The sequence below is a fragment of the Prionailurus bengalensis genome, chromosome D3, assembly GCF_016509475.1.
Source record: "Prionailurus bengalensis isolate Pbe53 chromosome D3, Fcat_Pben_1.1_paternal_pri, whole genome shotgun sequence".
Lineage (NCBI taxonomy): Eukaryota > Metazoa > Chordata > Mammalia > Carnivora > Felidae > Prionailurus > Prionailurus bengalensis.
In genome coordinates this window covers 3,078,538-3,103,223 of record NC_057356.1, presented here as the reverse complement: position 1 = coordinate 3,103,223, position 24,686 = coordinate 3,078,538, and the positions used below count along the sequence as shown (strand labels likewise).

The 24,686-nt window shown below is 51.9% G+C and overlaps 2 protein-coding genes across 3 annotated transcripts in view; one reads left to right on the top strand and one right to left on the bottom strand.

Moving 5' to 3' along the window:
* Positions 1 to 15,488, bottom strand: part of SLC15A4 (solute carrier family 15 member 4) — an 82,359-nt gene extending 66,871 nt beyond the window's left edge. The window contains exons 1-5 of one of the 2 annotated variants that reach the window (XM_043557304.1): positions 14,889 to 15,488; positions 8,392 to 8,687; positions 4,328 to 4,496; positions 3,878 to 3,955; positions 3,303 to 3,471 (exon numbers count right to left, since the gene is read on the bottom strand). In XM_043557304.1, the coding sequence (XP_043413239.1) occupies positions 3,303 to 3,471; positions 3,878 to 3,955; positions 4,328 to 4,496; positions 8,392 to 8,687; positions 14,889 to 15,413 (1,237 nt within the window). In that variant the 5' untranslated portion in view covers positions 15,414 to 15,488. The remainder of the gene's footprint in view (positions 1 to 3,302; positions 3,472 to 3,877; positions 3,956 to 4,327; positions 4,497 to 8,391; positions 8,688 to 14,888) is intronic. The other variant, XM_043557303.1, reaches the window with a different exon arrangement.
* Positions 15,489 to 15,530: 42 nt separating this feature from the next.
* Positions 15,531 to 24,686, top strand: part of GLT1D1 (glycosyltransferase 1 domain containing 1) — a 93,195-nt gene continuing 84,039 nt past the window's right edge. The window contains exons 1-2 of the mRNA XM_043557306.1: positions 15,531 to 15,891; positions 16,315 to 16,508. Coding sequence (XP_043413241.1) covers positions 16,477 to 16,508 — 32 coding nt within the window. The 5' untranslated portion in view covers positions 15,531 to 15,891; positions 16,315 to 16,476. The remainder of the gene's footprint in view (positions 15,892 to 16,314; positions 16,509 to 24,686) is intronic.

The following is a 24,686-nucleotide window of genomic DNA, read 5'->3' as shown; positions in this document are numbered from 1 at the left end:
TAGCCGCCACAGAAAAACGGTATGTGTAGAGTAAACAAGGAGAGTAGATTATAAATGTGGCTGGTTCGTTTCGTTTCTATTTATTAAAAAAAAAAAAAAAAAAAAAAAAAAAACAATTTACCTGTAACAGAAAAAGTTCTAGGAAGACATGACGTGGTGGTCACTGAATGGTGAGGTTCTGGATGCACTGAGGTCGCCCCTGCTTCCTCTGTGTGTCTGTAATGACCACAGATTGACTATGTGACACTAACTTCTAAAGACCCGCTGTGGACCAGGGGTTCTTAACTAATGAAAGCTATAACCCAAAAAAGGCTCTCAGCTGGTTCTGCCCCAATTTCAGGATGCTCTCGGGCCCTGAAGTCTGCGCAAGGACCCCTGCCCACACCCGCGGGACAGAGTCCCACAACACAGTCACGAGGGACAGAGGGGCCGGCAGGCGGATGGAGGGCACCACCCGCCCGGGACAATGGCAGAGCCACTCACAGCCTTCCCGGAAGAGAATTCTGTCAGGTTATCAAAAGCCTTCAAAGGGTGCCATGATTACGCTTCTGAGTATTCGGAAAGGAAAGAAATTGCACCGTAGCGGTGACCATGGCAGTGAAAACAAGAGCCCTGACACCCAACACCAGAGAACTGTACGTGAGCGTCAGACACGGGAGGATCTTCGTGATACTTCAGGGCTTTGTAAAGCGCGTGACAAAGGAAACGAAACACGCCTACCACACGGCACACAGATAATTTTGCCCAGGCACCTGCAAAGTGGTAACTGCAGATTTCCTTAGGCGGTGGAATGATGTGTCCTTAAATGTGTGTGTGTGTGTGTGTGTGTGTGTGCACGTGCGTGTGCAACGGCTCATCTGTATTTTGGGGGTTTTCTCCTTACATGTAACATGCACAGCTTTTATTATACTCTGTGGTTTTTCTGACACTTCTGTTTTCTCATCAGGCTCAAATCAGCTTGCACAACAGGATTTCATGTTTGCAAAAACACAAAGGAGGTGCATGTGCACAGACACACAAAGGAGATCAGGCCAGTTCACACGATCCCAGGAGAGAGGCTCTCTAGGGAAATTACAGCTGATTTTTATTTTCTTGTCTATGCTTCCAAGATTTCCTCTCTTCCCGTGAGCACGTATCGCTTCAGTAATTTAAGAACACACACACAATTTTTAAGAAGAAAAGGAAATCTAACCAACGAACACACTTCCTTTTTTCTTATGCACACTTGAGAAAACCCCTCGGGCCTGCCTGATTCTTCTCATCTCAGGGACGCTAAAGAAAACACTATTACCAGCAGGCATGGTACTAAATGGAAGCTATTGATTGGTTACGGGAGAAGGTAGTAAGTTCAAAGGCAAAACAGTTTCCTTTCGATTGAAATTTTGGCTTGCTATGATAGTTTCAGGTCTCTACTCAAAACGTATTAATGTTCCAATTAAGTAATACTCGCCAGAGCTGGCAGTGACGCTGTGTGAAGCTCGGGCCCCTGTTTACGATGCAGTTAATAAACTGCTGGATTCAAGCACAAGACATTTAAAACCTCTGAACCAGTGACATCGAGGCCCCTCCCCAATATCTGGCCACCAAGCACAGAAGAAAGCCTTTTCAAGCCTATTAAGAACAAGCACAGCGGGTGTGTTCCATTTCTGAGAAATCAATTCCTACGCGGAGTCTCAGGGCCGTTTGGCCACACGAGCGCCCGCAGGGCGCGAGCAGCCACTCAGGGCATGGCCTGTCCGCCCCACTGGCGCTGGTGACGGGCGGAACCGCCAGGCCGACCGGGCACTCTCAGCGGTCACCATCTGCCTGCTGCCTCCCACACGGACACGTACAGAGACCACCGGAATGCCCTCCCCGGTTCTCAGGGTGCCCCCCAGAAGCTGTCCAGCCGGAAATCAGACCAAAGCATAAGACGGTATTAAAGGAGCCCGAATTTAGAATCTGCTAGGAAATGCCTGAAAACCGAGGACACTGCGCTGCCCAGAGGGACAGAACAAGCTGCCTTCCCCAGCACGTGACCAGCGTGGCCATGGTACAGAGAGGGCTCCCCGATGCAGGGACAGAGGGGAGCTGCCCAGGCCAAAGCTGAGCCCACAGCAGGTGCTCAGGGGAGGCGGGACACACAGACACCAACTCCAGGCGGCTCTGTTCCTCCAGACGGCCCCGACGATCTCTGATCCTGCTCAATGAGACCTGCAATTAGAGCCCCACTGTAATTTAGTTTTTATTTGCTTTTGCTTATTTCCCTATGTGCCCCAGGACTGGAAGGGAAACAGAATTATAAAGAAAGCACACAGTAAAAACTTCATTCAGACACAACCTCACTTTAATTATCTATTTGATCAAGAGAAAACGTAATTGTCTTCTAAAATGTCCCGGTCGCTGCAATATAGATCTCTTAAGCCTAGGGACTCATTTCTTTAAATCTATTAAGTACTATATCAATATGTTCACTCTGGGGACAGTGCAGGGAGGCTGCTAGAAAACACTGCCGGAGAATATTAAATTCCATCTCGGCAGGGCTTCACGTTAAATTCCTCATAACACTGGGTGATATATAGTTGGTTCAAGAACATCAGCTTTTCTGTTCTCGTTATGTAACTACGCTATCTTACGATTCCATAATTTTCAAATATTGATGAAGGAAGAACTCCAGAGCAAGTTGAGGAAGTCAGTGATACCTCAGTTTCATCAGCAGAAGATATTCCAATCTACGGTTCAGAAGAGAAGAATCACGAAAACACGAGGGAGGCCCCAACGGAAAACTCCCCCCTCAGGGCTGGGATACTTGAGGCATCAGCTCTCAACCGTTTCTTTCTAGGGGGTGCAGGCTGGTCACGAACCTGTGTTTGATAAAACCTTTCTTGTCACGAAATGCACAATTTTACATAAAAACGCAAAGGGTCCGGGGCAGACTGAAGCCGACTAGTGGACCTAACGTTAAGAACTAAGGGTTGAGAATCCCCATCTTTGAGAATTACATCAACATTCATCCATTCGGCAATCGACAGTTGTCCAAAATCTCAATCAGCAGGAAGACAACAAGTCTCCTTTGATCCAAGCCAAAAGTCACCTTCCAGAGTACGTGGTTTTGGCTCTAGAAGGAAAATGGCGGAGCCGCGGGAAGAACATCTTACACGTCACATAACGGAAACTAGAAAACCACCACCACCCACGTTCACAATGTTCTGTTTTCTGGTGCACACGCGGCAGGACCGGGGGCCGGTCACCGTGCTTGGAGTCACCCACGGCTGCCGAAGCCAGTTTCGGGCTCTCCGAATGAGACACATACGCCATCTCACCTGCAGCGAAAGCAGAGCACATCACAAAGAACATTCCAACGGCAATCCTTTTTAGGGATGATGGGAGTAGGCCATTTCTTCGCAGAATGGGATCAACCAGTTTATCCTTCAAGGGAATTAACAGCAGGATGAGAACCGCGTCGAACATGGTCAGCCAGGCCGCCGGGAACTGGAAACACACAGACAAGGTTAGTTCTTGGGAGGAACACGCAACCACATAACTAATGTCCAACGGGGACAACTGTCTTTCCAGAACAATCCACTCCTACCAAGTGGAACTGCCTAAGGAAAAAGTCCAGGTTCAAGACACTAGAACTGAAAAAGACCTCTTTCTAAATGCCTCTGCGTCTGCGCTTCTGTGCTTTAAGGGGGGCAAGTGCGGTGAGGATGCTGGTTCAGTGACGTTAGTCAACAACAATCAGTAAGCGACTCAGCTGACCAAGACCCGTCTCTAAAATGAGCAGAAGCCGCTTCCAGCAAGAATGCTCCTGGTTCCCGCAAGGGCCTGCAGGAGGACCCCGTGTGTCACACGAGCTCCAGGGAGACAATTTCCACATCGCCCCCGTTGTTCTCACCGTGTGAGGAGTGGCCGTGAGGCTGGAAATTGCCGGAATCTTCAGGTGAAGACTCTGCAGAACATACGTTGTCTGCATCTGGGTGAGAAAGCAGTACGGTTGGTGTGCGAAGGCTCGAGCACGCGCCCGCCCCCACCCCGCTCTGGGAGCAGACGCGCAACGCTCAGTTTGCAAACAGCCCGGTTATTTGGTCCCCACGCACGTCGCGTGCAGAGAACTTCGAGAAAGAAGGAACAGAGAAATGAGCCTCAAAGGGGGGCCTGGAAAACAAGGAGGGCAGCCGCTCCCGGCTCCTCTTGTCGAAGGGTTTTCACGACCCTGAACCAGGCGGAAGGGACTCCGGCACCGACAGTGGGACGCCGAGACCCCGGAGACGCGCAGGAGGGCCACCGAGGCACCCGGGAGCTTCAGGGACGGGCCGGGGGAGGGGGGGCCCCTGGCGGCACTCACTTGGAAGTACACGGTCCAGTAGGGTATCAAAGCCAAGAAGACGGGGACGATCTTCACAAGGGCCTTCACGTCGTCCACCGTGTCTTCCGTAAACGGCCCTCCGCGAGACCTCTTACATGAATCAAACAGACTGTGTTTAGAAGGGTGCTGAAGGGCTCCAACGCCTTCACTTTGGGAGACAAAATGAAGGAGTTAGTTTTCTTCCACCCCCGGAAATGGGCTGTCTGGCAACAATTTCAGTCTGGAGGCAGGGAGGCAGCTGGCTGCACTGATGAGGCTGCCTTCAGACCCTCGCTTACTGACTCACGCCGGACGCGGTTCCTACACCAGCGGCCGCACCGGGTCTCGTCTGGCCTCCAGCTCCGCTCACCCACACCAAGGAGGGCCCACAGCTCCCTCTGCTCCGGCTGCCACCCCAGCTACGTCGCTGCACCAGCGTTTAGGAAAAAAAGCCGCGCGGGATGGTGTGGATTCTGAATCGCGCTGCTTTTCAAACGCGAAGACCTCGCGACCATAATACTGAGGTTGTTAACAAAGCCGTTTACTTAACCGCAGCCACCGACGCGGCCGTGAGGAAGGGATCTGTTCCGGGGGGGGGGGAGGCTGGGGGAGTGACGGTAACACGACAAGGTCACCTGGCAGCAGGGGGCACTGAGCGCCTGCCCGATAACCTTGACCACGAGCCACGACCACCAAGACGCTCCTGCTGGCCCCACTGCAGAGGAGGCAGCCGGGCCGGAAGGGTAAGGACCCCCTGCTGCGGTGACAAAGCCGGGGGCCAGGACGCCACCCGTCCACTCTCTGGCCACAGGCATCACCCTCACGCTCAGGCCTTTGGGTCCTGGCTTGGGCACTAGCAACAGAGCTCGCCCGCTTACTCTAGGCCACTGTCACTAGTCAGAAGATGGGCAGGTCCCAGCGGGAAGCTCTCAAACTCTCCAGCGGATATGGATGCTCCTAGGTCCTTAGGGGTGAAACAGAAAAATTTGTTTTGTCGGCCAACTACTTTCTAAAGCCAGAAACACTAGGACATAATTAATTATCTTCCAATTCTGCAACTCGGATATAAACGGCTTTCTAGTTGTCTGCTTTGTAGCTTAAACTATCCAACTTAAGTTACCACTATTTTAAATCATTTTTGTCTCATGATTTTTTTTTTTATAACATTGACATTTCTTAACCTGAACGTTCAAGGGGGGGCAAAAAACTGAAAACTAACAATATTTTAGCTACGTTTTGGACAGGAAAGGTAGGTTCCGTTCAACAAACATTTACTGAGCTCCTGCATGTCTGGGTCCATTCTAGCTGGGAGCCAGGGTCACAGAGATGGCACCCGAGCCGCACGCAGCTTATCTAGTAGGGAAAAGAATCGGGAAAACCACGCTCAGGGAGAAATGCTAAATTCCCAAGATAGTATCAGACTCTCTTTTGAAAATATTCACTAAGCTTGTCCAATTTTATTTTTTGGCCAGAAGACGTCCAGTCCTAGGTACCTATTACAGACACGGTCGGTGATTTACCACATCATCTACCCATGTGTTTCTCTAAAATCCTGTCAGTGTCGAGGACAAACCCATTTTTATACATCGAATCATTCCCATGTTACTGGTCACACAACTTGCATTACCAACTGTTCTGAATACCGCTAAGTCAAATGCACCTAACGCTTTCCCTAACTCACGCATGTTGTTAGCGTGTTATTGTGCAACACACAAGGGTCCGACAGGAAGCCACAGACACGAATGCCCTGGAACACAGACAGAACCCAGAAAGGGCCCCAGCGTCACGAGGCCGGTGCTCCCCCAGAACTGTCTGCAGAGGCTGCTGTGTGCGCGCAGGTGCGTTCTCCCAGGAAGAGGGTCTAGTGACTCTCAGATTCTCAACCCAAGGTGTGCGTCTCAGGAAAGGATTAGAACTATCCCCACTCAGCCTGACGAGCACATACACATCAATCTTCTCACGTGACATCGACGTGGGGTCATCTCCAAAACACAGACCAGCCCAGATCAAAAAGAACCTGGAGCCACCAGAGCAGATCAGCACCTCGGCAAAACCCCAGGTGAGGCTGCTCATCCCCCTCCCGACCACGCAGTTCACGGTAACCGGGCTCTCAGCACGGGCCGGGCCACGCTAACAGCCATGCACACACCAGCTTCTCAGGCTCCACGATGACCCTGCAAGATGAGCCCCTGTCCCCTGTACGAAGAGGGAATGCGGGCGTGGCAAGGTCATTAGCCTGCCCAAGGTCACAGAGCCCGGACCCGTGCGTCAGGAGAACATAACTTGAGAACTGTCGGGTCCACCAGCTTCTCTGCCAGACAGTCCTTTCGACCTTAACTGTGCCAGTCGCCCAAAACCGAACCCACAGGGAAATCAGATTCTGAAGTAAGAGTCCAGACCTTTCTCATCATGCCATTTGTGCAGGACACCCCAGAACGTCCATGAGGCCGTGACGTCCTCCTGCAGGAATGTCTACCAGGTACCACATGCACCGACACCCCAAGCCTTCAAGAGGATGGGTCTGCTCACGAGTACTCAACCCAAGGACCGAACGTGTGGGATGAGAGCCCCTGCTTGTGCCTGATGAAGGCAAGGCCGACATACAGCACCAGGAAGACGGCACTGCCACCATCTGCGGTCAGGAGTTAGGGGTCTGGGCGCCGCACGGACCCGTCAGAATCCCAGGACGGGCGGGGAGAGCTGAGGGGCCACGGCAGCCCCGGGCGGAGGGGCAGGGCCACGAGAGCTATTTTGGAACAGCTTCAAACCCACCGCATACGACGAAATACCACACGTTCATATGGCTCAGGGCACCAGCCACGAGAAGGTGGGTGTGGGGGTTGGCGCACGGAACCTTCCAGAGTTCAGTGCCACCCAGCAAGGAGTATGCCGCACAAAGCCCTGTGTGGCTGAGGGGTCGGCCTCTGGCTCAGGGACCGCCCGCCCACCCATCAGGAGTGCCTATCAGAATTCTCCTTGAGGGGGTCCACTACCAAGGGTCCCGGAGACTTTCAGGGGTGACAAATATTCTAGGTCCTATGTCGAATGAGGCCGTCCTAACTCCAGAACCACACAGTATGAGGGGTACACTGTACTGTGGGTAGATCACGCTTCAATAATAAACCCCGAAACTGCTGAGCTCTCTTCTTGGGCTAAGTTCCGGACTTTTCTGTACTAACATGCATCGAGGGTGACCTACCATCTGTCCCAGCTTGCCCGGGACTTCCCCAGGACGTGGGACTTTCAGCACTAAAATTGGGAAGTCCCATGCAGGGGGGACGATGCAGTTCCCCTACTGCCTCTCAAAATTCCGCTCTTGTGTCGTCCTGTCCCAGAGCGGCCGCAGGGACCAGTGGATGACGGGGCCCACACTGACCCACTCAGCAGCCGGTTCAGAAGACAGACACAACAGCTTACTGTTTCGGAAGTACAATACAAGTTAGCGATTGCTGGATGTTTCATTCAAATGAATTTCAAAGCTTTTTAAAGCCAAAAGGGAAACATAGGGAGTATGTATAACGTCTTTTCTCTACTCTCTGCCAATGCCTATCTCTGTCACTTTTACAGAAGAGGTCCATCCGAACCAGTGGTGACAGGAAACTCAGGGTGGAAGTTAAACACTAAAAGCATGAGTCCCGGAATCAGGCTGCCGGTCTGCCTGGAAGATGGAGACGGCAGGGGCGCCTGGGTGGCTCAGTCGGTTAAGCATCCGACTTAGGCTCAGGTCATGATCTCGCAGTCTGGGAGATCGAGGCCCGCGTCGGGCTCTGCGCTGACAGCTCGGAGCCCGGAGCCTGCTTTGGATTCTGTGTCTCCCTCTCTCTCTGCCCCTCCCCTGCTTGTGCTCTGTCTCTGACTCTCGAAAATGAATAAACGTTACAAAAATAAAAACAAGAGAATAAACATTAAAAAAAAATGGAGACGGCAGCGCCTTACAACGTCCTCGCGTGCGCGTGAGACACTGAAGCCGCCAGCCCCGAGCCCTGCACACGGTAATGTGCGTCAGACACAAACCAGTATTGTATCCACAGCGCTGGGAGCGTCGTGTCTCAGCCGGCACTCACCCACTGTGACCGTGCTCTCCGATCCGCTTCTGGGGACGGCACGAATACGCCAGTATCCTGAACACATGCGTGAAGGCACTGCCATCAGGCGGCTTGGTGATGAAGACGCTCTGGCCACAGAGGAAGACCAGGAAAGCCACCCCGATGCAGACCGCTGGGATGAGGTAGCCGGTCACGAAGCCCACGTTCTGCTGAATGTAGGCAATGCCTCCCAGCGAAATGATCGCTCCCAGATTAATGCTCCAATAAAACCAATTAAAAAATCTTCTTGTGGCTTCTGGACCTCGGTCTTTAACCTAAAACAATGGGGAGGAAACAGACTTTAAAACGTGATCATCATCAAGGAAGAGAAACCTGTGTAAGTGACCACGGTCACTGTCACTGTGGCAGCTTATAAGAAACGCAGCCCCACCAAACGGTGCCCACAGATACATTCGGGGTGCCTGACAAAGGAGCACCCTGTAACTTTAATTACTGCACTTTCTGGGGGTGCTTCTCTTAATCATGCTGAAATCCAAGAAATCCAAGAGAGTTTCTCAAAGTACTGGCTGGGACCACCTGCTCGGGAAACACTGGAATGCTCCCTACAAGTGCCCATTCACAAGACTCGCATTCCAGACCCACCCAGTCACCATCTCAGGGGTTGGGGCCCAGGAATTGGCATTTTAAACATTTTTCCAGGCGACCTGTATTCACAGGTAAGTTTTAGAACCACCGTTGTACAACTCCACACCTTGGTAAATCTGGGGCAAAAAGGAAATCCCAGACTGAACCTAAAACTACATGCTGTTTTCAGATTAGGAAGGCAATCCAGGGAATCGGGAAATTCTGATAAGGGAGAGACTCCTGGGGGGCTCACGAACCCCTCATCTCCTGAACTCAGACATGAGCCCCAGGTTGCACTCTGAGAAGACCACATAATGGGCCCCACAGTGCTGGTGATGTTCCACATGGGGACAGGCCCCTCACACCTTCCCACCTTACCTTGATTTCCACATCCACACGGACACCTTCTCTACACCAGCCAGTGATCTCACACAGTTTTCATTACCTTTTCTAAATATTTTTTAACGTTAATTCATTTTTGAGTGGCCGAGAAAGACAGAGTGCAAGCAGGGGAGGAGAGAGAGAGGGAGACACAGAATCCGAAGCAGGCTCCAGGCTCTCACCTGTCAGCACAGAGCCCGACACAGGGCCTGAACTCACAAGCCGTGAGATTATGACCTGAGCCAAAGTCGGACGCTTAACCGACTGAGCCACCCAGGCGCCCCATCTCACACAATTTTTAAATAAGCTTCTTAGCTGTGGTTCATGCTGGATTGCATACAAGGACTGCCCTAGGAGCCTCTGTTGTCTCCTCCTTAAGTTATGAAAAGTTATGAAAGGCTCCTTTAGGGCTTCATAACTCCTTAAGTTATGAAAAGACTAATTTCTGTTCCAGTAACAGACCTTTGCCCTGTTTGTTCCACAGGGCAGGCCACACTACCCAAGAACACAGAAGGTTCTCAATGGGGGCCCAGACCACCAAGCACCAGATACAAAAAAGCACCTTGGTAGCAGTCATATAACCTGATGTGATATTTTCACCTCTATGCTTTAAGATTAAAGTACAGATAGGAAATAGCCAAATCTGTGACTGCAAAGAAAAAACATATTCTAATCCGAAATGATTAAGGATGCCTACTGTCCTGGCAAGAAACTTGCTTCAAGTAATTACATGGGAACCACCACCCCAAACTGAAAATCTGAGTTTTAAATAACCCGCACGTTGTCAGGAGCTTCAACTTGCCCCCCACCCCCGTCAGAAGCGGACAGAGGTCCTAGACCAAAGGCCGGCATGAACGCAGGCTGAAGGATTTATCCTGGGAATTTCTCGTATTCCAAGACAGTTCTTCTGTATCAGTAAACTGGACACGAGTGTCCACCCTATCCCAGACACAGACCGCAAGAAACACCAATTGTAAGCAGAGAAATGGTTACAGAGAAAACACAACGAAGGATAGAAATAGCATGAGGGGTGGTAGGGGTGGGGGGCGGCCAGCCTAGGGGGGAAGAGAACCACGCAATTCATGCAGACAGCGTTCGAATCAGTTCAGGCACGTCGGGCCCTTTTCGTCACCTACGGCAGCACCGCACACATCGTCCTGTGTGAACCTGGCAGTGAGCCTGTTCGAACTTCCAAGTGTACTTCACCAATGTTACTTTAAAAAAAAATTTTTTTTACATTTATTTATTTTCGGAGAGACGGAGACAGAGCTTGAGCAGGGGAGGGGCAGAGAGAGACAGAGACACAGAATCCGAAGCAGGCTCCAGGCTCCCAGCTGTCAGCACAGAGCCCGACGCGGGGCTCGAGCTCACAAGCCGTGAGATCAGGACCTGAGCTGAAGTGACCTGAGCTGAAGTCGGACGCCCAACCAACCGAGCCACCCAGGCGCCCCAGCCAATGTTACTTTAGAAATCTAAGCCTGTTACTAAGGCCCTAAATAACCACATACCAGTGTGTTTTTTTTTTTTTTTTTGGTTTTTTTTTTTTCCCACAAATGGGAAGCTGGCTCCTGTAAGCTGCAAATCACATGCTTCTGTGCCCTGAGCTGGCAAGCCCACAGCCAGCCGCTTCTCACTAGTCACATCACATCGTCATCTGCTCCGGGGCTCATGCCCTTCCCCACCGCGGGTAAACAAGTTTCTCATGTGACCGGTCCAAAGGAGCTATGGCAGTCAATTCAGAAAAGTCCAGCCAAAAGAACAGAACCATGTACAGTAAGTCAAACAGCTGGCAGATTTGGAAAAATTCCTTAAAATGCACAAGACTGCAACTTTTTCCCCCTCCAGGAAAAAAAAAAAAAGTATCATTTCCTCTCTTTATCTGTACAGTAAGTTTTTCTTCTTTCGGTTCACTATTTGAAAGGACGGTTGCGACCTCTGAAAAAGGTTAGACACTGGGGAGAAATAAGGGGCTGGCAGGACTTCCACCGAAACGGATCGCCTCGGAGTCCTCAGTGGCCCATCCGCTGTCTCAGGGCCGCAGAGGCCCCTCAAAGCTACACTGCCGGACCCCACTCATCTCTCGCTCAGAATGCTCCCTTGAGACCCTGCTGGGGGGTGGGAGGGGAAGGGGACGGTGATAGAGAAGCTTATATTACCTTAAGAACACAAGCAGACGTCCTGGACACAAGAAGAGCCGGGAGGCGACGAGCAACCCACCCTGGAGAGCAGCCCGACCGACCGGCTTCACGCCCAGACCTCCCTCCACCCGGCAGTCAGCACCCGGCACGGAGCGAGCCCGTGGCAGAAGAGCAGCAACGCTTTCCTTCTGAACGCTTTCCTCCCGATACAGTCCGCATACGAAACAATTCCCCATTTGGAAACGTCCATCTCGGTGGTTGGTGGCCTACCCGCACTTGAGCTACCACGGCCACCATCCAATTCCACATGCCATCACGCCACCAAGACACTGTTCCTTTCCAGGCACCTCCCACCCTGTCGCCACTGGCCCCCAGCTACCGCTGTTCTGGGAGTCTTCTTGGTCTGTCCTTTGTGGGCATCTGCGTAGAAATGGAACAAAAAGGACACGTTGCGTCTCACGTCTGGGTCCTTCACTTGACACAGTGTTGTCAACATCCATCACGTCATAGCACCCATCAGCGCATCATTTCCACAGCTGGGTGATATTCCATTGCACAGAGGGACCACATCCACCTCATCTGTGCATTGGTTCAAGGACACCTCACCATTTTACTGAAATGTTTTAATCTTACAGAAAAGCTGAAGGAACAGTAAAACATACGCTTTGTGTACCCTTCACTTAGATCCTTAGTTCTCTTTTTCTGCACCTGTAAATGACATACTCCCCAGGCTGAATGATTTAAAAATAAGTTGCAGCAGGGTGGCAGTTCACCCCACATGAATCCAGAAATAAAGCCATTCTTCTACATGACCACAGACCATTATCGCACTAAGAAACTTAACGTCGGGGCACCTGCGTGGCTCAGTCGGTTAAATGTCCGACTTCGGCTCAGGTCGTGATCTCATGGTTTGCGAGTTCGACCCCCCACCTCGGGCTCCACGCTGACAGCTCAGAGCCCTCATCGGATTCTGTGTCTCCCCTCCCTCCCTCACTCGCACTCTGTCTCTCCCTCAAAAATAAACATTAAAAAAATTAAAAAGAAACAATGTCAATGCGATTGTATCTAATATGTGGTCTATAATCCAAGTACCCCAACTGCCCCCCAAAATGGCTTAAAAAACACCGAGGATCCCATCATGACACAAACATTGCATTTGGTTCTCAAGTGTAACGTCCTTGAATCTAGAGTGGTCAGTCCTATTCTTTTCAGCATAGGGTCATATTTGAAGAGATTAGGCCAGTCATCTGGTCGAAGAGAGCACTTTTTTTTTTTAAATGTCCACGTGATTAAGCATGGAGGGTTCCTTCTTTGTCATGCATTCTAAATAACCTTTACAAGACCATTCACTCCTTATGAATGTTAATTGCTAGTCTATTATCCACTGGAAAGAACTGACTTTTAAGTCAGACAGCCTGGGCCCAAACCCAGCTCCCACTCCCTTGCTATGGTTCTGCGCAGGCCAAACGTTCTCAGCCTGTTTCTAGGAAGACAGGTAACTCCAGTATATAGATCGTCAAGAGGCTCAGATCAGGCAGCGTAACAAGAACAGTGAGGGCCATGGCAGGGGATCACGCGGCTGTGCGGCCCATGCTGTGCCTTCACTGACGGCCCCCAAGCCCCAAAGCCACAAGCCGGGCCTCGAGACCCAACTCTGCACGCTTTGCGCTTCTGCCGCGTTTCTGCCGCAGAATGCCCACGACCCTGGCTTGACCACTTGCTACGACGAAAAGAAACCATCCTTTGCCCATCCACCTCCTTACTGGAAAGGAGAGTCAATGACTTCACGTACGCAAAGCACGTTTCACGGGGCAGAGAAGAAAGCATTCAGGACGTCAGGCATCCGTCATTCCCAACATCATTAGAAGGTGCCACCTTCCTGAAATGGGTGGCCTGACACAGGTACGCTTACAGCTCAGGTTCAAAGGACGGGCTCTCCCATCCTGGCTCAGTCATGTGCTGGCTGTGTGACTCTGGGCACACGATTTTTAACCTCCCCAGCCTCAGTTTCCTCGTCTGTGAAACGAACATGACAACAGGGCCGGCGTCACATGGACTCATACACTCCCTGGCATAAGGGCCTGGGGCAGAGCAAGCCCTCGCTAAAAATCACATGGTCATTCAGCACAAAAACCCACGCGTCGTCTTTCCTGTTGCTCACAGATGACCCGCCAGCAATTCCAGCCCACTCCACCTCGACCTATCCTGAATCCACTCTGCCCACCTGAGTCCACATCCCCGTCTCTAATCCGGCCAGCGTCATCTGTCTCTACCTGGTCCACGTGTGGGCACCACTTCCCTCACTAGTCTGCACTCCAGACGTCACAAACGTTTTCTGGGAAGGGGCAGAGCGTAAATATCTTAGGTTTTACGAGACCTCCAGTCTCTGTTACGACTCCACAATCTTGCGACTGCATCGTGAAAGCAGCCACACCACAGCTACTGTGTGACCAGCCAACAGGTAGGGCTGTTCCAATAAAGCTTTTTGTACGAAGACTGAGATGTTAAGTGTCACAGAATTTTCACTTGTCGCAAAACACTCTTTTCTTTCCCCCCCCCCCCCACTTAAAAACTTAAGAACCGTTCTTATTCTTAGCTGGTGGGCCCTCCCAAAAAAGGAAATAGACCAGCTTTGGCTGCCAGGCACACCTGCTCTAGAGGCCCCCCTTTCAGAAACACACATCCGATCATGTTATTTCCTCACTCAAACCCCACAATGGCTTCCTACTGTGTTCTATTTCTTTTAGTTTTATTTATTTAAATAATCTCTGCTCCCAACATGGGGCTTGAACTCACAACCCCAAGATCAAGAGTCACACTCCTCCAACTGAGCCAGCAAAGCACCCCTCAAAGTCTTTTAAAAACTTCCCAGGACCTGGCCCCTTCTTACCACCTCTCTCCTCACTTCTGTTTTGGGTTTTGTTTTTTTTAATGTATGTGGCATACAACCTTACCTAATTCTGAGTGTGCACAATATGTGCTGACTTAATACATCTCATTTAAGTGTTGCAGCATGACTGTCATTTTAACAGCTAGGGCAACAAGGGCATCCCCTCTCTTGCTGGCCCCAGGCCCTTTGCACCTGTTGTTGGCTTGTCCCCTAAAGCTCTTCTGACAGCTGCTACCTTTGATAGCCTTCAAGACTCCACTCCCAGAAAGGAAGTGACTTCCACCTACAGCCACCTGGCCATCACTCCCAAGAGGCCCCTTCCCAGAAGGGAAGGCCGCTCCACGTGCGGGCCCCCTGGACATCCCCTAGGAGTGCTCACCCCTCCCCAGGGCGCATCGCGGCCAGTCCCTCGGGCCCAGGCTGCCCGCGGCCCAGCCCCGGCGCACATCTGGGCGCACCTGGCGCGCCCGCGCCGCGCTCACCTGGTCGGCGCCGAAGGGCGTGACGTTGGCCTTGACTGCGCCCACGCCCAGGCCGACGAGGGCCAGCGCGGTCAGCGCGGCGGGCGCGCAGTAGCGGGCGGGCGCGTCCGGGCAGGGCGGCGCCGAGCAGTTGCGGACGCGCGTGGGGCGCGGGGCCCCGCAGAAGGCGGGGCGCGTGGCGGGCGCCGCCAGCAGCGGGAAGGCCAGCATGCCCAGCAGGTAGAGCGCCAGGCTGAGCAGGATGGCGCGCGCGCGGCCGAGCTGCGCGTCGGCCAGCCAGCCGCCGAACGGCGACACCAGGTAGGCGAGGCCCATGAAGAGCAGCAGCGCCTGGCTGGCCTGCGCGCCCTCCCAGCCGAACGGCTCGCCGTTCAGGAACAGCACCAGGTTGGCCGTGACGCCGTAGAAGGCGGCGCGCTCCAGCAGCTCCGTCAGCAGCACGGCCGCGCACGCCGCGCGCCGGCCCTCGAACGCCTCCCGTCGCGCGCCCAGCAGCGGCGCCCGCTCGCCGCCCGAGCCCTCCATGCGCTCGCCGCCCCGCGTCCCGGCCAACGCGCAGCAGCTGCCGTGCAGCCGCCGCCGCCGCCCTTCTCGCGAGACCCACCCAGCCGCGCCTCGGCCGCCCCCCGAAGCCCCCATTGGTCCCTGCCGCTACCTGGCTTCTCGCGAGACCCGCCCCTCGGCGCCCCCATTGGCCGCCGCTGGCGACTTCCGGTTCCGCCCGGAAGCCCGGCCGGGCAGTGGGTCAGCTTCTGCCGGGAGTGGAGCCCCGGGCCCAGGGCGTTGCCATCTACGGGGTTTTAAAAGCGGAATTGTTCCTGTCACTCCGAGGTCTCCGACCTCCGCCTAAGAAAGCGTAGACACACCCCCATATGGCGGCTCCGGGTTCTGCCGGTCTTCCAGGCTGATTTGCAAAGCTGGCGCCTGCCTGCGGGCTCTTTCCTGCCCCGGCACGGGCTTCCCGTGCAGGTGCAGCGCTGACGATTGGGGCCGCCTCTGCACGGTAGGTCGGTGAGCGGCACCCCTAGCCTCTGCTGTCCTTCGGGGGCCGGTTCCACCCCCGTCCCCCAGAGTGGCAAGCACCCTGTGTGCAGACGGTCCCCAGATGGCCCCCAGGAAACATCTCCCCATGAAAAGGCGCTACCCCAGGACAAGTCAGGCGCCGAGTTTGCTTCCTTGTCTGTTGGCTGGCATCCCGTTTTCCCTCAACACTCAGCTCAAGCGTCCATCCTTGCAAGCATTTCTCCACCATCCCATCTGAAGTGCATCCCACCCCATCCCATTGCCTTGTTTTAGTTTCTGCATAGCACCTGTCATGTTTTTTCTCCTGTATTTCTTTGTCCTCCCTGGCTTGTACTGGTCCCCACAAGGATAAGTTCCATGGTGGCAGGGATCTCATGTGTCTTATTCTTCACCACGCCCACAGCACCTGCAATAGTGACCACTGGCATATGGTGGAGGGGAAGAGCGTCCTCCAGAAACGGCCCCGGCATGGCTTGAGATATTGGGACCCACAGCTGGATGATGGCCGTTCGTGCGAGACCGTTGCCTCTTCCTCCCTCCCTCTTTGAGGCCAGCCAAGAGAAGGATGGAGCCATTACCTGGGGAGTGGGCTTTCCGGTAGGTCATCTGGCTGAGAAATGCCTCACACAGTGCTGGTGCTGGCACAGCAGGCAGGAGATAAATACTTACTACCCTTTAAAGAGAGAATCATTGAAAGACAGTATAGGACCTTCCCATCCAATCCATTAATGCTAATTGTTCTCAATCATTGTCACATTCCTGGTCCTCCCAGAATAGGTCGCATCCCTTTTCATACGTCTTTAGAGTACTCGCTGCGTGTTGTTTTCAAAATACTCTTTTAATTTACGATTACATATTTTGCAAAACGATTTAATGTCAGTCTTCAAACCAGGGAGGGCTGTGATTTTGTTTGTCCGTTACTTTATTTCTAGAATCTACCACAACCCCCACCACGATAACTATGTATGGAATTGGATGATTGAATGGGTGTTTGAAGTTTAAATGGTGCCCAAATAATATTTTATATTCATTGTTTTCCTGGTGTTTTTTGTTTGCTTTTTTGAGACCCCTGTGATTTCTACAGCATGTTAGTATCCAAATTTAACTAAAAGGCAAACCACTTAAGATTCCTCTCCAGGATCCCACACGTAGTAGGCAGTAGAGCTCAGTCTTATTTATTTTTTTTTTAAGTTTATTCATTTGTTTTGAGAGAGAGAGCACGGGAGGGGCAAGAGAGAGGGAGGGAGAGAATCCCAAGCACTGAGAGTGTGGAGCCAGACACAGGGCTTGAGCCCACAAACCATGAGATCATGACCTGAGCTGAAATCAAGAATCGGGCGCCCAACCAGCTGAGCCCTCCAGACGCCCCGGTGGAGCTCAGTCTTACATACGAGGCTTTTACCTAATTCCTAGTACAGTGCAGTGTTTCTTCCGTCCTCTGGCTGGTACGTGAGACAGAACCTTCAAGTATTTGTTCAAGAGACTGATACAATCGCCACTCTCGGGCAAAGTGCAGGGTAAACATGGGATAAAAATTAAGCCATTCGACGCGGTTCACGAGATGAGTTCTCGTGAAACTCCGCCCGATACAGATGTGCCATTTTGGATGACAGCAGACTAACCCAACTGGATGGTCTCCACTGAGAAGTGTAAAGCTAAGTGAACAAAGTGGGGGCAGGAGCTGGAGTTCAGGATGTACACTGAGGAAGTGTGGCACTTCCTGGTCCTGGGGAGGTCTGGTCTGCACTGCAGTCTCTGACATCTTGAGGTTGCAAAACAGTCCAACTGGAAGAAGCGTTCCGGTTTGTTTGCAGTGATTTTTCACGCGCAGCCCCGGCCCCGTGACTTGCTTCGGTGAAGAGAAGGGCGGAGCGTCCCTGGGCCGGGTCTGGGCCTAAACCTTAGGAAGTTCTGGCAGCTTCTCCGATCACAGCCGTCACACTTCAAGCGCCCAACGGCCTCGTGTGTTTGATGCTCCCGTGGTGAGCAGAATGGTGTGGATTACCCCACCGCTGCAGAAAGTTCTGTCGGTCAGTGCCGCCCCATACAGATGTGCAGCGGGCACGACCGGTTACTGCCTGTCCAACACGCCCACCCGCCTGTCCTGCAAACAGAATCCTGGTTCCGCTTGGCTGTCCGTTCTCCATTTGTCCTCCCCCCGCCCGCTCCCCACCAGCTAACCGTGTCGCCCAGGAGAAGCTAACTTCATCTTTGTTTCTGGATCCGACTAGTCAAAACCAATGCTAGTCTGTCATGCCTCTTCTGAAACCCAGACTCTACCCCGTCGAGACGCGACGTTCCCCCAGGGCCCAGCAGAGGACAAATGTCGTAAATTGGCCCGGTCAGGCTGAAAGAAAGGACTCTTGTACCAGGCCTGCAAGAGAGACGCTCTTCCAAGGGGGATATGGATTAGGAAGCCTGAGGCCCTCGTTGCTGCTGGCAGCTGTCTCACACTCCCGAGACGAACCAGCTGGGGATGTGGACAGCACGGTAGAGAATCAGGGAGAAGTTAGGTAGTGAAAGATCACAAATCGTACACTGTTTAGGCCACGTGCTGGGTGTTCTGTTACTTGTAGCCAAGGCCCATCCGTCATGATTCTGTTAAAAAGTAAGAACATAAAAGGAGAGGGGGCGCCTGGGTGGCTCAGTCGGTTGAGCATCCGACTTCGGCTCAGGTCATGATCTCACAGTCTGTGGGTTCGAGCCCCGCATCCGGCTCTGTGCTGACAGCTCCGAGCCTGGAGCCTGTTTCAGATTCTGTGTCTTCCTCTCTCTCTGACCCTCCCCCGTTCATGCTCTCTGTCTCTCTCTGTCTCAAAAATAAATAAACGTTAAAAAAAAATTAAAAAAAAAAACATAAAAGGAGAGGGCAGCCTGATTGTCGTCTCACATTGGGCCAGTTTGTGCTTCGAGCTCCTGCCTGGCCCCTGCAGCCTATGTGTTCTGAGCCCCTGTGCTAAGCCCCAGTGATTGTAACACTAAATAATTGATACAAGTTGACGGCTCACCACTGTGTGGAGTAGACTCGTAATACGTGCCTGTTCCTGGAAGTGACTGTGAGTCTCTCCTCTGAACCGAAAATAAATGAGTAAATGACCTGAGTCGCACAACTGGCACCTGGGGGATAAGTATGGCGTCCGTCATTTTACAGAGTACAGCTTTGTCACAGCCTCTTCGCCTCAAGGGCCCTGTGGGAAAGCGAGCCTTAACTGCCAGGGCGCTGGGGGCGTGGACTGGGGTGCACCACTGGCTGTCAGACACGGGACCCTTCCCTGCTCCAGCACTGCCCTGTCCCCTGGGAGGAGGTGCGATCTGATGGAGTGAATTCAGAAGCCATCAGAGACTGAGCACATTTCAGGGGCGGTCGAACCTCTCTGACCTTTTCATCATATTTCTGCGGCTCATTTCATCTCTGCGTGGCTCGCCCCTTGCTTCCAGGCAGTCGTACCTGTTTACTCACAGTTTCGGCTTCCTCAAAACGCCGGTTCACAGCCATCACGGATGTTCTGTGCCGTCCGTCGTCACCAGTCAACCGTAGTCCGCAAGGTGCGACGGCTCAGTGTCAGCGCTTGCGGCCCATGCTTCTGCTTTTCTGCTCCCCGGTTCCATCCTGGGGACCACGACAGGCCCTGCTGGACTCTGTGCACCAGACCGTGGTGGGAGGCGTTAGCAACGTTACAGTCAGGCCATCCTGTCAATCTTTGGACTCTCCTCCGGGACAGACTTGTCGTAAGTTCTGTTTATTTCAGGGAGTCCCTGTTGTAACGGTTCGGTCTGGCTGCAGAGAATCTAGGCAGAAGCAGAAAAGATAAGCAGTAGAGGCACAGTCAACCCCCGGGGTGGAGTCAGGCCTTCCATTCTTTGGCCCACAACAAAGCCAAACTCACCTGCCTGCGCTGCGTGAATTAATTCAGCTCTCGGAATGACGTGTGTTTTATTTCTACCGGGGAGGGGAGGGGAGAGGGCGTGGCCAGGAAGTCGGGTTTGTTGGCTTTGCCTTTTTTTAAGCACTCGTTTTACCTGACCCTTGTGCGTAACGACCTCTGCTTCTTGGGGTTATGTTCTCATGTGCTTTAAAAAACCCCAGGCCATCTGCAACAGCCAGGCATTCACCGGCAGAGAGGGAAGGTAGGAGAGGGGGAAAGTGAAAGACCAGGAACTTCCCCTTCCTCCCTTTTGAAGACGTGCCAGGTGTGGGACCACACCTAACCACCCTGTCATAACCACCACTCTAGAACTCCTCACGAGTGTCTTAATCCCTATTGCAGTCATAAAATAGGTAATCGGTACCTCCAAGTGTATTTATTTGGTTTTTAGATTAGGGCTCGCAGAAAAGGTCAGTGCAGAGGAACACGCAGGAAAGACCATCAAAACACACACATAAAATAATTCAGCAAATGGTAATAAAGGCATTTCCAACCCATGGAGAAAAGCACGGAGTGTTCAATGAATTCTGTCGGAATAAGCAACTATTACATGTGGGAAAAACAGTTTTCACACTCCGAACCAGCATCAATTCCAGATGGTTAAGATATTGTCATGGAGAAATAAAAGAAAAAGCATTAATTAAAAATGTTGGCAAACGGAAACTCTTAGGGCAGAGAATGTTTTCCTAAGCCTAACAGTAAAGCCACAGGCCATAACAGAAGACTGTTAAGCATCTGACTACATAAAGACTTAAAACTTCCTTGCGTAAAAGAGGGTAATTGCTGTTGACAGCAAACAAACTTAAAAAGTACTTGAAATACGTATGACAAACTTAGTGTCTTCATTTTACCAGTTCTTGGGAGTCTTATGGGATGTATTGGGTAAACATCCAGTAAATAAAACGCGCAAAGTGAGTGTCCGGGCGTTCTGAAGGACGGGCTGCCCCGTGGCCCTGCTTAGCATCTATTCTGAGGACAGCACCTTCTTTCTTGGGTTAACCTGTGCCCCCTGTGGTGCAGGCAGGACTGGCCTCCCCTGGGCGGGGTGCGGTCATGTGACCTAAGCCTGTCCACTCTGTTGAGCTACGTGATTGGCTCAAAGATGGGATAGTGACCCAAGTTGGTCTAATCCGGGCTAAGCCGTGAAAGACATTTCTGGGACTAGGTTCTGCCCATCGCTTAAAGTAGGTTTTTTCCTGGACATGCAATTGTGACCCCATAATTTCTCTTTCTGATTAAGCAAGTGTGACTTTTGTCCCTTGCAATGGAAAAGTTCCAGCTAATAATACAAGCAATAGGCACACATGCATGCACACAATTTACACCCACGTGCACACACATTACACGCACACACATATTACACATGCATGCATGCACCTTACACATGCACATATGCATTACACAGGCTTACACAAGCATTGCACACGCACACATTACACACGCATACACATTACACACATGCACACACATTTTTTTTTTAAATGCCCTTCAAAGGGGAAAAAAAAGTTAACACTAATAATTTAAAAACGCAGAAAGACGGGACACGTCACTTGAACTGAAAGGCAGTTTGGGGGAAGTGAAGTGTGTGTGCCCATAAATGGCCAATGGGGAGATACATTTGGCGCAACGTTTCTAGAGGGCAGTGGGTGTTCATTTCAAAACCACATTCGCCGACACTCTGTGCGTAGTGCCATTTCCAGGAATTTAGAATGCACAGAGACTTAGCTATAAAACGTTTGTCGCAATGTTGCCTAGATTAGCAGGATTGGGAGCAGCAAAGATGTACAGGAGGAAGGCATTGATTGTAGCGCATGGGGACCCTGGGATGCTGTCCTTCCTCAAAGGATACAGGGTTCTGAGGTGGAAACCATTTAGGACACACTGTATTTGTTTTCTCTTGTTACTAAACAAATCACCACAACTGTAGCGACGTCAGCACCACCAGCCCACGCTTGTGCAAGTCAGGAGCCTGGGCGTGGCTGACTGGTTCTCAGCTCAGGGTCTCGCACAGCAGAAGTGAGGTCTCATCTGGAGCTCTTTCTGGTTCCTGTGGCCGTGGCAGGATCTAGTGCGTTGAGGCGGGCGGTAAAGGTGCCAGTTTCCTGCCAGCTGTCAGGTGGGGGCGTGGGGGTGGCCTCCGCCCCAAGGGCCTGCCTCTGCTCCGTGCTCGTGGCCGCTGTGGGCCCCAAGGGCAGCAGCAGAGAATCTCCCCGACCTCGCGTCCCTCTCACACCAGAGCCTTGTTGACGTCAGGAAATGCCCAGCACCTTTAAAGGGACAGTTACTGGATGAGACTCGCCCCGCATAATCTCCCCATTTTAAGGGCGACTGATTGGGAACTTAACGTACAAATTCTCCTCACCCCACCACCTGGTTGGGCGTTTGATTGAATAACTGGAAGGTGACACGCATCAGGAGGCTGGAAATCTTGGGGCCATGTTAGCACTGTGCCTACCGCGATTATGAAGTAAAAGTAAAAAAGAGCAAATAACAACAAAACAACAACCAAAACCCAACCCGTGTAAAGCATTTTTACTTTTTGTAACGCAATGACAAGCACAAACCAAAGCGATGAAAGTCAACAAAATACCGTGTCCGTATAGCGAGTCAAAGGGACTGCGGCATCCGTTCTGTCTGCTACTCTGGGAGACATCCTACCTTCTCGACTCTCTGTTCCTTCATCTGTAAAGGGCTGAGAACAGTAGTGCCTACCGTCCAGGGTGGGGGGAGGCCTGGTGGGGGAGTAAACTGCCCAGTGCCTGCGACCCTGGCGGCCGCAGGGGGGTGGGGGGTGCGACTGTTTTCGTGATTAGATTCACAGACTCTGGAGAAACCTGAGACCCAAGTGCTCATAGTGGTTACCTCAGGGCGGTGGGATTCGGTGTGATTTTTAAGTTCTGTTTTGTGTATCTGTATGTGCTAAACATATGTGGGCGTTTAATACAAATACATGAAAAAATTTAAAGAATAAATACGGCTCTCAGCATACAACAGGTTGTTACTAGCAGCAGGTGAAATATCTTCCCTTTCATCAGCCTCTGACGTGCACAGAATTGGACCTTTGTCTCTTGTGTTACGAGACCCATGGGGCCATAGAGCAGCAACGGTGCGTTCACGCGGACCATCTCGCGTGGCAACGATGAGAATCTTGGGGATGAGCTTCCTTGTGCTGCAGAGTTAAGAACCCACCACGCCCCACCTTCAGAACAGCAGTGGGAAGAAAGGGCTGCTTGCTTTTTGCTGAAGGCTCGAAGGGAAGATCGTCTGGTTCCCCCCCCCCCCCCCCCCCCCCCCCCCCCCCCCCCCCCCCCCCCCCGTTCGCCAAGCAACACTAGAAGAAAGCAGTTACTTTAGACCTGCGGCTTTCTTTTGCATTTGATCATGTCAAGTGCTGTCCGGAAAGCCAGAAAAAGGAAACCTAACCAGAGCACTTAAACCACAGTTGTACATGTGTCTTCTGTTTTTAGGAAGATCCCCGCCCCCCACCCCGCACGCCACATTTGTAGTTCTCGCTACTGTGGTGGGGGGACAAAGACGGTGCAGAGACTGGAACCTGATAGAAACAGAGAAGGAGCGTACCTCGTTTGTTAATGTCATGAAGCAAAGAGAGAGAGAGAGAGAGAGAGATGTCAAGGGTTGATTTTTATCATGAGCCATTTCTAAAGTCAGTATCTCGCCCTGAAAATGCGATCACTTTTACACGGGGCAAATAACATAGTTTCATTTTTCCTGGTGCCGTGAACTGGAGAAATAGTCTAAGCAAACACCATGATGAAAGAAAAAATAGATTTTGCTTTACATATATTTTAAGACCCTTGTGTTAGAAGCATCTGGAGAAGCATAAGAGATGCTTACGACCTTTTCTGATCTAGTTGTGCCCCCCCCCCCCCACTAATTATTTCTGTGTCATCCCGTGATGTCACATCTGCCTTTGACCCCTTTTCACTGCCTTCTTGGGAGAATCACAAAAGACTTCACCAAAATGAACTAATTAGCTATGATACTGTTTACGGTCCTTCCTTTGTCTCCTAAATGGGCACACGGAAGCAATGAACGAACAAAGAAATGGACCCCCAAAGATCTGTCAGACTCTCCTGCCCTACAGAACAGGTGTATGCCAGAAAAATCCAACGACGGTGAATTTCAGCCCAGCAAATCCTATAGCAGCACTGACTTCCACTAGAAAATCAGGAGAGGCACCTGGGTGGCTCGGTCGGTTAAGCGTCCGACTTCGGCTCGGATCACGATCTCACGGTCCGTGAGTTCGAGCCCCGCGTCGGGCTCTGTGCTGACAGCTCCGAGCCTGGAGCCTGCTTCCAATTCTGTGTCTCCCTCTCTCTCTGCCCCTTCCCTGCTCATGCTCTGTCTCTCTCTGTCTCAAAAATAAATAAACATTAAAAAAAAATTTTTTTTAAATCAGGAATGCATCATCGTGGGAACAAAATTTCACAGCAGTGCAAATTCAATGATTTCACTTAATTCAACAAACATCTACCCGGTGCCTACCCTACCGATGACATCTTCCCAAGCAAGGGGGAGGTTGGAGCCGTGACTAAGCTCAGACTCGGGTAGGAGGATTGGGAAGGGTCCCAGCACGGCGGTCAGGGTGTTCACACAAGCCATCATCTTTGATATGGGTCTGTTAGTGGGTGGAGTGCCTTGCCCTGGAAAAGATCTGTCCACATACAAGCCCCTGGAACCTGTTATTGCTAAGTGACTGCCATTTGATTCAGGGTGATGATGTGCCCAGCAGTCACGCTACGTTTCCCAGCTGCCCTGGATAGAAGATGTGGCCAGGTACACAGTAAGATAAAGGCCTCAGGGCTGGGTGACACTCCAGGAGGAGCTC